Source organism: Syngnathoides biaculeatus, chromosome 12, assembly GCF_019802595.1.
Source record: "Syngnathoides biaculeatus isolate LvHL_M chromosome 12, ASM1980259v1, whole genome shotgun sequence".
NCBI lineage: Eukaryota > Metazoa > Chordata > Actinopteri > Syngnathiformes > Syngnathidae > Syngnathoides > Syngnathoides biaculeatus.
The window spans coordinates 6,034,784-6,048,267 of record NC_084651.1 but is presented as its reverse complement, the minus strand read 5'-3'; the positions used below and the strand labels follow the sequence as shown (position 1 = coordinate 6,048,267).

Below are 13,484 nucleotides of genomic sequence, written 5' to 3'. Positions count from 1 at the left end.
AAAATCACACCTAGGGGCAATTTAGAGTGTCTGATTAATGTTGCATGTTTTTGGGGATGTGGGAGGAAACCGGAGTGCCCGGATAAAGCCCATGCAGCCACGGAGAGAACATGCAAACTCCACACAGGTGGGGCCAGGATTGAACCTGGGTCCTCAGAATGGTGAGGCCAACACTTTACAGCTGAGCCACCGTGGCTTTGGCAACCATCTTTTGACATATTGATCCCAGGATACTACGTTGAAGTGAGTACAGGCGCTTCAATCAAACAAAAGTAGTGCTTTTCTGCCATGTTGGAACCCAGGAACTATGTTGAAAGCAGTTGAGGACCTTAATTCAGACAAAAATAGTGCTTTCCTCCCATCTTGGTACAAAGGTTCGATGTTGAAGGGAATTGAGGACCTTCGTTCAGACAAAAGTAGTGCTTTTCTGCCATGTTGGAACCAAAGAACTATGTTCAAAACAGTTGAGGACCTACATTCAGACAAAAATAGCACTTTGCTACCATCTTGGTACGAAGGATCGATATTGAAGAGAACTGAGGACCTTCATTCAGACAAAAGTACTGCTTTACTACCATCTTGTGCCATCTTGTAGCTACTAATGAACCATGTTGAAGTGAGTACAGGCACTCCATTCAGGCAAAAGTAGCGCTTTTCTGCCATGTTGTAACCAAGGAACTACGTTGAAAGCAGTTGAGGACCTTCATTCAGACAAAAATAGCGCTTTGCTGCAATCTTGGTACGAAGGATCGATATTGAAGAGAATTGAGGACCTTCATTCAGACAAAAGTAGTGCTTTACTACCATCTTGGTAGCTACTAATGAACTATCTTGAAGTGAGTACAGGCACTCCATTCAGACAAAAGTAGCGCTTTTCTGCCATGTTGTAACCAAGGAACTACGTTGAAAGCAGTTGAGGACCTTCATTCAGACAAAAATAGCGCTTTGCTGCCACCTTGGTTACGAAGGATCGATGTTGAAGAGAACTGAGGACCTTCATTCACACAAAAGTAGTTAACTACCATCTTGTGCCGTCTTGGTACCTACCAATGAACTATGTTGAAGTGAGTTGAGGGCCTTGATTGAGACAAAAGGAGTGCTTTCCTGTCATCTTGTTGCACCTACAGGCAATTATAAACCTTTTTGGGTGATGTCAGTTGTGTATTTTTGTTATTCGCTCCGTAAAGCAGTTCAGGCCCACCTTGGAAGAAGCATAACTGCCAGTGGGACAGTTCTTTGGATCAATCAAATATGTCACCTCCTTCTACCGGACGCAAACGCAGTCATCTCCATAAAGCCAGTACCGTAACTCGAACCAGACCGCGCGGTGACGTAAGTCACGTGGCCGCTGAAGATTTCTTAATGAAAGGTAGTGACACGCTTGGCACCACACCTGCCCAGCACTTCCTCCTCCCCACCGACTTCACAATGTAGAGAACGTCACCTAACCGCTCGTTGCGTTGACTCCGTTGAGTCATCCGCGCTCTCTTCGTGTATTCTGTTTCCGAACGAGCGTCGTCGTCCCCCCCCCGCTTCCCCGGCTTCCGTTAAATGCTGCCTATTTACGCTGGCCACAGGAAATGAGCGGTGCAGATAGAGCGCGCGCTTTCCTGTCCAGGCCTGGGACGGCGAGATAAATGGCCAAAGGCTGCCTTGGAAAAAAAAAAGTTGGTGCACTTCTGCGCCGCGAATGAGCCCCTCAAAGAGATAACTTGTCCCTGTTCCCCTGACCTACACAAACACTAAAGAGTCAGTCATTGTTTGACCTAGAACATAAAACTTTATTGCATACACGGGCCATAAAATGACATTTATGGATGTGTGTTATAATTATACAATTATAGCTCTGAGGATGACGCGCGCAATCTCGGTCTTACTTTGCAGTAGTTGTCCAAGTGCTTCAGCCTTTTGACTGCTACATCTCGGATGTGACTTCGGCGAAACAGGACTTTACCTGGACACAAACACAAGAAAGTCCGTTTTGTAAGATTATAAAAATAAATTCTATCTTATAAAAGGTGCAATTGGTGTTTTTTGGTGATTTAACAAAAACAACCAGTAGGTAAAGGATCAGTTCGATCAATCACGGATAGATTGCCCCCCCCCCCAAAAAAAAAAAAAAATCAATCAGCGAAGAGGCTAAATTAAGAATCCCGAACCACAAAGATGTACAGATTCAATGTAGAATGCTTTGAAGTTTTTACAAACTTTCGGATTAAATTTGTAAAGCAATCCATGTTATCTGTTGTGTGTTTTTGGAGTACCGGCAGTTAAACCGACGCTACGCTGACAAGAGTGCTCAAAATAGGACCAGCCAGACTCGAGCAGTCCAGCTTGTCTTACAAAGGATCTCTTCACGGCTCCCCGATGCATTGACTCCAAATAAATTGATCAGATTAGGACCAATTTCTCCCTGCGAACCTCCTGCCCGCATGGCCGAAAGCACGTTGCCCCGGGGGTCTAGGCGGGGGAGGGGGGGGGGTGATCGTAAAAGCAGAACAATGCAACGTGAGTGACTCTGCCAGTGTACAATAATTATACAAAACATAGGTTGTACACTACATCCTTCTTTTGATTTATATAAAGGGAGTTCCATACTAATTAAAGTTAAATCAATCAAATTTTGGTCATTTCACAAGGAAATAACAACCGGAACAAATGAACTCGCATCCTTGGAAATTGGTCCTCACTCCCCTCACGCGTGATCCTTGGCGATGGTAGCCTTGCTTCACTTTGGATTCGAGTAGAAGATATCAGGCGTTAAATCTCAGCTACTCAGATCAATTCCATGGGAGACGAATGCTAACATACCGTAATTTCCGGCCTACAGAGCGTACCTGATTATAAGCCTCACCCAGCACATTTGTAAAGGAAATACCATTCTGTGCATACATAAGCCGCACCTGTGTATAAGCCGCAAGTGCTCACATTGAAACCCACGTTGACACACGAGATATTTACAAAGAACAAACAAAATACACAGGAAGAATTTTCAAAGTTTTAATACCTTAGCTTAGCTTAACGTAGCAACAACACGGGTAGCATGAACTGGGCTGGTAAAAATCACTGAGACACGGCAGTAACGCAGCAGCAACAGGCTAGTGCAGCGCTAACAGTGCCGGTTTACAAAAAACATACTGGTAAAAATCACTGAGACACGGCAGTAATGCAGCAGCAACAGGCTAGTGCAGCGCTAACAGTGCCGGTTTAAAAAAAACATACTGGTAAAAATCACTGAGACACGGCAGTAATGCAGCAGCAACAAGCTAGTGCAGTGCTAACAGTGCCGGTTTAAAAAAAACATACTGGTAAAAATCACTGAGACACGGCAGTAATGCAGCAGCAACAAGCTAGTGCAGCGCTAACAGTGCCGGTTTACAAAAAAACATACTGGTAAAAATCACTGAGACACGGCAGTAATGCAGCACCAACAGGCTAGTGCAGCGCTAACAGTGCCGGTTTAAAAAAACATACTGGTAAAAATCACTGAGACACGGCAGTAATGCAGGAGCAACAAGCTAGTGCAGCGCTAACAGTGGCGGTTTAAAAAAACATATTGGTAAAAATCACTGAGATACGGCAGTAATGCAGCAGCAACAAGCTAGTGCAGTGCTAACAGTGCCGGTTAAAAAAAAACATACTGGTAAAAATCACTGAGACACGGCAGTAATGCAGCAGCAACAAGCTAGTGCAGCGCTAACAGTGCCGGTTTAAAAAAAAAATACTGGTAAAAATCACTGAGACACGGCAGTAATGCAGCAGCAACAAGCTAGTGCAGCGCTAACAGTGCCGGTTTACAAAAAAACATACTGGTAAAAATCACTGAGACACGGCAGTAATGCAGCACCAACAGGCTAGTGCAGCGCTAACAGTGCCGGTTTAAAAAAACATACTGGTAAAAATCACTGAGACACGGCAGTAATGCAGGAGCAACAAGCTAGTGCAGCGCTAACAGTGGCGGTTTAAAAAAACATATTGGTAAAAATCACTGAGATACGGCAGTAATGCAGCAGCAACAAGCTAGTGCAGTGCTAACAGTGCCGGTTTAAAAAAAACATACTGGTAAAAATCACTGAGACACGGCAGTAATGCAGCAGCAGCAACAAGCTAGTGCAGCGCTAACAGTGCCGGTTTACAAAAAAACATACTGGTAAAAATCCCTGAGACACGGCAGTAATGCAGCAGCAACAAGCTAGTGCAGCGCTAACAGTGCCGGTTTACAAAAAAACATACTGGTAAAAATCACTGAGACACGGCAGTAATGCAGCACCAACAGCTAGTGCAGCGCTAACAGTGCCGGTTTAAAAAAACATACTGGTAAAAATCACTGAGACACGGCAGTAATGCAGGAGCAACAAGCTAGTGCAGCGCTAACAGTGGCGGTTTAAGAAAAACATATTGGTAAAAATCACTGAGATACGGCAGTATGCAGCAGCAACAAGCTAGTGCAGTGCTAACAGTGCCGGTTTAAAAAAAACATACTGGTAAAAATCACTGAGACACGGCAGTAATGCAGCAGCAACAAGCTAGTGCAGCGCTAACAGTGCCGGTTTACAAAAAAACATACTGGTAAAAATCCCTGAGACACGGCAGTAATGCAGCAGCAACAAGCTAGTGCAGCGCTAACAGTGCCGGTTTACAAAAAAACATACTGGTAAAAATCACTGAGACACGGCAGTAATGCAGCACCAACAGGCTAGTGCAGCGCTAACAGTGCCGGTTTAAAAAAACATACTGGTAAAAATCACTGAGACACGGCAGTAATGCAGGAGCAACAAGCTAGTGCAGCGCTAACAGTGGCGGTTTAAGAAAAACATATTGGTAAAAATCACTGAGATACGGCAGTAATGCAGCAGCAACAAGCTAGTGCAGTGCTAACAGTGCCGGTTTAAAAAAAACATACTGGTAAAAATCACTGAGACACGGCAGTAATGCAGCAGCAACAAGCTAGTGCAGCGCTAACAGTGCCGGTTTACAAAAAAACATACTGGTAAAAATCCCTGAGACACGGCAGTAATGCAGCACCAACAGGCTAGTGCAGCGCTAACAGTGCCGGTTTAAAAAAACATACTGGTAAAAATCACTGAGACACGGCAGTAATGCAGCAGCAACAAGCTACTGCAGCGCTAACAGTGGCGGTTTAAAAAAAACATATTGGTAAAAATCACTGAGATACGGCAGTAATGCAGCAGCAACAAGCTAGTGCAGTGCTAACAGTGCCGGTTTAAAAAAAACATACTGGTAAAAATCACTGAGACACGGCAGTAATGCAGCAGCAACAAGCTAGTGCAGCGCTAACAGTGCCGGTTTACAAAAAAACATACTGGTAAAAATCCCTGAGACACGGCAGTAATGCAGCAGCAACAAGCTAGTGCAGCGCTAACAGTGCCGGTTTACAAAAAAACATACTGGTAAAAATCACTGAGACACGGCAGTAATGCAGCACCAACAGGCTAGTGCAGCGCTAACAGTGCCGGTTTAAAAAAACATACTGGTAAAAATCACTGAGACACGGCAGTAATGCAGCAGCAACAAGCTAGTGCAGCGCTAACAGGGCCGGGTTAAAAAAAAAACATACTGGTAAAAATCACTGAGACACAGCAGTAACGCAGAAAAACTTGATGACTGATTTTTTTTTTATTTCATCTAATAGCTAGGGAAAACTTCCACAGGAAAACAAAAAAATTAACAGCTGAATTTGTAAATAGTGAACTGCAAAAAATGTTGGGGGTTACTATACTGTAAATTCCACAAAAATTGCACTGATTGGTCAAAATAATCTAATAAGAGTTCTGGGTCTGAACTGAAAAGTGTCTGGGCCAGAACCAGAACACAGTCCGCGCATTAACGACCTCTGCTGAACTTAGTGTCATTTGTGGTCATTCCTCACCTGGCAAAAAAGGAATTATCCTCTTTTTGGGGTCCTTTTGCCCTCCTTCGATGGGAAATTTGTCAAGAATCCGCATCTGCAAAAGTCAAGACAAACAAAAAAAAAAATCACAATTTCAGTCGATAAGAGAAAGCAAAGCAAATGTATTTGTATAGCGCATTTCATACACAAGGTAACTCAATGTGCTTTACATAATTAAAGGCGTTTGAAAACAAAGAGATAAAACATTTAAAATGGCATGAAAACAATAAAAATGACAAAGAAAATGTTTTTTAAAAAAAGACAATTAAAACTGCATACAGTGCAAGTAATATGATCAAAAAGTGGATATATTTTAAAAAGCATGAGGAAAAACCTGGATTTAAAAACATTCCCACTTGGGGCTGACCTCACCTCTGTTGGCAACTTATTCCACTTGTGTGCATCATAATAGCTAAATGCTGCTTCACCATGTTTGCTTTGGGCTCTGCGCTCCACTATTTGACCTGAGTCAGTCGATCTCCGAGCCCGACTGGGTTTGTATCCCGTAAGCATTTATTTCATGTATTCAGGACCTAAATCGTTTAGTGATTTATAGACCAGTAGCCAGAACTTTAAAATATATTCGAAAACTGACTGGAAGCAAGTGCAAGGACTTTAGGATTGGCTTTGTTTTGGTCAGAACACGAGCTGCAGCATTCTGAATGAGCTGCTTTTTTGGGACTCCAATCAGAAGACCGTTACAATAGTCAAGTCCACTTGAGATAAGCATGGATGAGCTTTTCCTGGTCTGCTTGACACATCCAAGACTTCACTCTCGATATGTTCTTCAGATGGTAGAAGGCAGTTTTTGCGATTGTCTTGATGTGATTGTTGAAAGTCAGGTCGAAATCAATCAGAACGCCAAGGTTTCGGACTTGGTCTTTGGTTTTTAAAGATAGAGAGTCCAGGTGTTTACTAACAGCAATTCTCTTTTCTTTATTGCCAAAAACAATTGTCTCGGTTTTGTTGTGAGAAGGTTTTGTCTCCTCCAGTTATTTATCTGATTTAGACAAGAAAAACGTCAGTTATTCTTTTTTATTCTTTTCAGGAGAGCTCATGTATGGTACGCGGATTCGATCGCGAGCGTGTAAAGAGCTACCGTGTCATCCATCACTCGTAGGAACTACTTTGATCTCTGGGGGAGGAGACGAGCTTCAATCACACACACTTTTAACCGGGGAAAATATCCTCTCAAACATCAGATAAAGACCGGAGAGGCCGGCATAAAAGTCTCGCCATCCAGACACCGCACTTGTACAACAAAACACATTGCTGGTTTCCTCTTTAAAATAAATGCACGTGATACAATATTTAAACGTAGACACATTACTGCTTTGCCGTGTTCCAGATGTGCTTTGTTCGGGTGAGGTGAGCGTCAAGAACATTCAGTCGGAAGGAGAGTAATGTGAAAAAAGTAACCAGGTGAACAAACAGAAAAAGTCGGGACTTCCAGGAGTTGTCGGTAAAATCCCCGCGGTACGGCGTGGTTTTGGTTTTCCGCGCCCCCGATCTGCTGCCTTTGTAAAACCTCCACGAGTTTTTTTTATCCTCTGCACAAATAGGAGAGGTTAGGAGATGCGGTTTCCTTTGTAGACGGTGACTATTGTCATTGTGTTTAAAAGTGCAGAGTGAAATGCTGAGTCGGGAGGAAAAAAAAAACGTCCTTGTTTAAGTGGGAAAAAATCCATTCGAAAGTCCACGCGGGTGAATCCAAAACATGTTTTCGTACCGCACCGTTTCGTTTTACACTTTGGGATATTACGTCCGCGAAATGGCGACCTCTGCCAAGGAGGTTCGGTTTTTACTTGTGTGGTTTGTTTGTTTCATATTTTTATGATGACAAAATATTCTTCTTTTTGCGATACTCTCATGAATGTATCAAATCCTCTTTCCCAAGTAAAGTGAATGGAAATGCTATTTCATTTAATCACTTAATGCGCTGAAGCCCCTCAACCCCCCCAAAAAAGATTTTTTATTAAGGAGGATCATAGCGGTCTATGATAATGTACTTAAGAAAATACCATAATTAAATAGAATTCAACTGTGGATCATGATTAATTCATTGCTGCAGTATAATTCAATCATGCCAAAAAATGAAGTTTCATAACTGTTGTAAGTCACTCAATAAGCTGCAGTAATCATTGTCACAGAGGATAAAGTATATTTTCCTGTGAGTATTGTTAGTCTGTCTACATGTGTTGCTCCACCTTTATGTTGAAATAACCATTACTTAAAGCATTATAACACTGCCTCGTGGTATTCATTTTCCCCATCTGTGGCATTTACCATTATGTGCAAGGCTTAAGCTAGCAGACATTAAGTTATGTGGTTGTTTTCGATACACTGTGTGTAATTCTCTTTAACAAACATTATTTGGAGCTCTTCCAGAAGCCTTTCCACTCCAGTCCTTCTACGATGGGAGTTTTCATGCGACACCTTTCAGAGACATCCGAGGCGATGATGACATCGTCCCATGGGACACGAGTGTATGTGTACGTGTAAGTATGTGTTGCTGCGCCGTACCTTTAACTAGCAGTTGTTTGAAAGTTTATGACTACCGTAGCGTCGATGCAAATTTTCATTTGACCCATCGAAGGGGTTCAGCATTACATACAGTGAAGAAAATAAGTATTTGAACAGCCTGCTATATTTCAAGTTCTCCCACTTATTAATCATGGAGGGGTCTGAAATTTTTATCGTAGGTGCATGTCCACTGTGAGAGAGATCATCTAGAAGGAAAAATCCAGAAATCACAATGTATGATTTTTTGAACGATTTATTTGTGTGATACAGCTGCAAGTAAGTATTTGAACACCTGTCTATCAGCTAGAATTCTGACCCTCAAAGACCTGTTAGTCCGCCTTTAAAAGTCCACCTCCAGTCCATGTATTATCCTGCATCAGATGCAACTGTGTGAGGTCGTTAGCTGCATAAAGACAACCTGTCCACCCCGTACAATCAGTAAGACTCAAACTTGTAACCTGGCCAAGACCAAAGAGCCGTCCAAAGACACCAGAGACAAAATTGTACAACTCCACACAGCTGGAAAGGGCGACGGAGAAGTTGCCGAGCAGCTTGGTGGAAAAAGGTCCACTGTTGGAGCAATCAGTAGAAAATGGAAGAAGCGAAACATGACGGTCAATCTAAAATCGGAGTGGAGCCCCGTGCAAGATATCACCTCGTGGGGTCTCAATGACCCTTAGAAAGGTGAGGAATCAGCCAAGGACTACACGACAGGACTTGGTCAATGACCTGAAAAGAGCCGGGACCACCATTTCCAAGGTGACTGTTGGTAATACACTAAGAATGTCATGGTTTGAAATCATGCGTGGCACGGAAGGTTACCCAGCTTAAACCAGCACATGTCAAGGCCCGTCTTACGTTTGCCAATGACCATTTGGATGATACAGAGGAGTCATGTTTTGTGGTCAGATGACACCAAAATAGAACTTTTTGGTTATAATTCCACTAACCGTGTTTGGAGGAAGACAAATGGTGAGTTCCATCGCAATAACACCATCCCTACTGTGAAGCGTGGGGGTGGTAGCGTCATGCTTTGGGGGTGTTTTTCTGCACATGGGACAGGACGACTCCAGTGTATTAAAGAGAGGATGAGATTTTGGGGAACAACCTCTTTCCCTCAGTCAGAGCATTGAAGATGGGTCGTGGGCTGGGTCTTTCAACATGACAATGACCCGAAGCTCACAGCCAGGAAAACCAAGGAGTGGGTCCATAAGAAGCATAACAAGGTTCTGGCGTGGCCTATTCAGTCTCCAGACCTAAACCCAATAGAAAATCTTTGGAGGGATCTGAAACTCTGTGTTTCTCAGCGACAGCCCAGAAACCTGTCTAATCTAGAGAAGATCTGTGTGGAGGATTGGGCCAGAATCCCTCCTGCAGTGTGTGAAAACCTGGTGAACAACTACAGGAAAGGTTTGACCTCTGTAATTGCAAACAAAGGCTACTGTACCAAATATTAACATTGGTCTTCTCAGGTGTTCAAATATTTATTTTCAGCTGTATCACACAAAGAAATAATTAAAAAATAATCATACATTGTGATTTCAGGATTTTTCTTTTTAGATTATCTCTCACAGTGGACTTGCACCCATGATAAAAATTTCAGACCCTCCATGATTTCTAAGTTGGAGAACTTGCAATATAGCAGGGTGTTCAAATACTTATTTTTTTTCACTGTATTAGCATTGAGCTAGAGCGGTGATTCCCAAACAGTGTGCCGGGGTACATTAGTATGCCGTGAGCGCTCTTCAGGTGTGCCGTGGGAAGTTATCCAATTTTATGTCATTGCTAAAAAAAAAAAAAAACATTTATTCCAAGCAATAATGTATCTTTATTCATCCATTTATGCTAGTGAGGCACAATGACAGACAGAACAAAAAAAAAATCCTCTTTTATTAGATGGCAAGAAGTACATACAGGAGTTAATCGATCCATTTTTGGTGAGATTTACTTTTGTTGGTGTGCCGTGGTATTTTTAAATTGTAAAATATGTGCCTTGGTTCTATAAACGTTGGAAATCACTGAGCTCGAGGACTTTCATTCGACAAAATTAGATGTTTTTGTTAAAAATGTTGCTACTTAAAGATACAATGTTTCATCGTCCTCTCTTTTCTCTTTATTTTTATTCTCATTCTGTTTTGTGTTAGTTTGACGAACTTGTAATTGACAAACTGACTACCTGATAGTCTCCCATTTCTTGACAGCAGGAGAGTGAAAACAGGCGAGCAAGAATACTTTTGTTTTCATAATTTGAAATGTGTTGAAAGAATGTCCGAGGGCTATTTTGATTTTTATACAAACAAGACAGTACCCCATTGACAGCACACTGCCTATAAAATCGACACGAGTCAAGTGAGAGCGTGCTGCGATGTCAAAAGGAAAAACCAGCAAGGATCTCTTTGAAAACGGTCTTCAGAACTCTGCAGAATCTCTTCAAGCAATTTACTTAATTGACCTCACTGGGATGGTTAGGCCAAAACAGGCAAATAAGAAACACCACATGGAACCCGAGACAATGAAACTTTTTTTGGAGAGGAATCTCAGGCAGGAGGAGTTTGGAGGAATGTTGATGTGGGCAGGCACTCCGACTCGGAATCTGACTCTGACTTTTTGTTTTGACATCTACTAGACACTTGTTTACTACAGAGAGATTAGAGTGCACTGACCTCTTCTTTCTTGGACATCATTACACTTCATTTCCATATATCGAGCGATATAACCTCACAACGTGTGCAGCGTCAGAGGCTGCGTTAACAATTCCATCGTCAAACATGTTTTTTTTTTTTAATCGCACTCTTACCACGCGGTCTGTTTTGCATTAAATCCCATAGAATGGAGACAGGGTAAGACCGATTACGATCTGATTCCCCAATCCGCGAATAATGGCGGCTAGCGGACTTTAGGGAGGCTTGGGTCCAAAAGGCAAAGGCAAACCAGGTCGCACACTCCCAAATCCTCCTGTGGAATGCAGCAAAAAACCCAAGCGCTCAATCCACTGAGGCTGCAGGGTGTGGAGGCTGAAAACTCCCTTCTGGTTCTCTCTGAGGGTAAACTCTGCTTGACGCACTGCCCGCTTCACTAAAACAGTGGTTTGGGGGGCGCACGGGGGGGGGGGGAGATAAACCTGTCCTCAGCACTATTCTGACATGTTTAATGTGGTTAAGTCCACGTATGTATTAGGGAGGACAAACCACATGTAAGTTCAGGAGCAAGGAAGAAAACAAAAGCAAAGAGGCGGATAATATATGATGATTGTTACCCTGAGGGGCTGTTCGGAGCTACGCTAAGTGCACTGGTGGAGAGGTTTAAAAACATTAACAACACAAATTGACAAATTCTTCGTCTTCCTGTCTTGTTTTGACAGGTATTAAGAGCATATCTACAACACGACCCCGCTGATAATTGTCCACTCCGTGACCTTTCTTTGTCTTACACTGAATTGATAGTTGTCCGATGACATCACGAACAGAATTTGTCAGACCTGGGCGTCAAGTGGCTCGTTATTTTTGCCTCCGTCAAGATTCTAGCGAGCATAAAAACAAGCAATCGTGCTCCGAAAACCGAGAAGGCGTCCGGGTTTTGGACCGTAGGTGTCGGTGAGCCAATGCAAAAACAAAAGAAGCTCAGTTTCTGGTTTAAGGGAAGGGAAATATTCGGATACATCTGCGGATGGATTGCAACACGATCGATTCAAAATACTGGCACGGCCTCTCTCTGACAGGATTCCAGTATCAGTTTTCGGAGGAATTTGTTATTCCCATCCACATCCCCTTTCTCTTTGGTTTTAGTTTACTAATCCTCACTCAATTAGTTATCCAGTTTACTAAGGTGCACCTGCTCGGCAATCTATCAAAATATTGTTATCAAAATGCGCTTTCCCACCCACTTTGCATAAACAGCTGCAGAGTGCTGAGCCTCATAGATAACCCTAGTCATAAAAAAACACCTCTGCAGCAGCCAGCTATGAATATATTAAAGAGTGTTGACAGAAATGTGAGAGAAACTCTTGTTTCCATCAAACATACAGACACATTTCCTGGATATTAACATGTGACCGCAGAACAAAGGCTTTCCTCTGATGTACTCCCTAAGCCTACCAAAGAGGTCGGTACTACACGATCGGCCGACGTGGGAGATTTCCAGGCAAGCGCGAGATTCGCTGTGTGTGTTCGGCAATTTTGCAGACAGGGAGGTTTTGTCTTTGGAGAGGCGCCCGGCGGGGTGGCAATGGACCTTTCCGACCTCCCAATCACCTGTAAAATAATAGCCAATCAGATAGCCGCATTGTCTTAACCCCTGGCTTGACACGCCCCTCTCGCCGTATTGACCCACAAGCAATGCTGGTTGTCAGTAGCGTGCGCCTGGAAAAGTTAATGTTACGAAGGAAATGGTCCTCAGATGCGCTTGGGGATTATCCAATACTGATGGAAGATATCCTGCTAGCTTACAGGGGCCCGGTTGATTCATTTGACGAAGTCTCTACGGTGGATTAAGGCTCGCGGAAGAGCACATATACAACTAAATGTGAACAATATCAACAAACACAACGTTGTATGTTCGAAGGTAAGTGAGGGAGAAGTATCTTCTCTGAGTTTGATTGAATTATTATCAGTGCTTTATACATTGCAGGAGAACAACTTTCACTTTGTTAGCGTATCACTGAACTACTGAATGAAGTCTGTCATGTTTTATGCCGAAGAGTCGGGTTAGTGATTCGTAAATGCGCCATGTCACGTCATTACTCGTGATCTTTACAAGTAAAAAGTACTCACCCTGCTTTACATGCACAGTACAATTCCACTATTTTATCCTGTTGGACTTCAATATGAAGTTTGCAAGGCGTCAAACTTTTTTTGCATCGATCGTCAACGTTTCGCTGAAACTCTGACTTTGCGTCCTGCTCCGTCCAAAACCTTAATTCCGTGTACATATCCTTGTTGTGAAATAGTCGAGACCTCTCTGTGGAACTCACTTGGACAAGACTGACGCATTTGGCAAAAAACATACCCCGATATTATCTGGAATACGCGATAGAGAATGGACTTCAAACATG

The 13,484-nt window shown here is 42.9% G+C and overlaps 1 protein-coding gene and 1 long non-coding RNA gene across 3 annotated transcripts in view; one reads left to right on the top strand and one right to left on the bottom strand.

Moving 5' to 3' along the window:
* The window catches only part of LOC133509630 (uncharacterized), a 31,234-nt gene extending 29,280 nt beyond the window's left edge, over positions 1 to 1,954 (top strand). The window contains exon 4 of the long non-coding RNA XR_009797405.1: positions 66 to 1,954. This is a non-coding gene — a long non-coding RNA (uncharacterized LOC133509630). The remainder of the gene's footprint in view (positions 1 to 65) is intronic.
* The window catches only part of sh3pxd2ab (SH3 and PX domains 2Ab), a 64,771-nt gene that overhangs the window by 46,331 nt on the left and 4,956 nt on the right, over positions 1 to 13,484 (bottom strand). For both annotated transcript variants that reach the window (XM_061836852.1, XM_061836853.1), the window contains exons 3-4: positions 5,891 to 5,966; positions 1,878 to 1,954 (exon numbers count right to left, since the gene is read on the bottom strand). In XM_061836852.1, the coding sequence (XP_061692836.1) occupies positions 1,878 to 1,954; positions 5,891 to 5,966 (153 nt within the window). The remainder of the gene's footprint in view (positions 1 to 1,877; positions 1,955 to 5,890; positions 5,967 to 13,484) is intronic.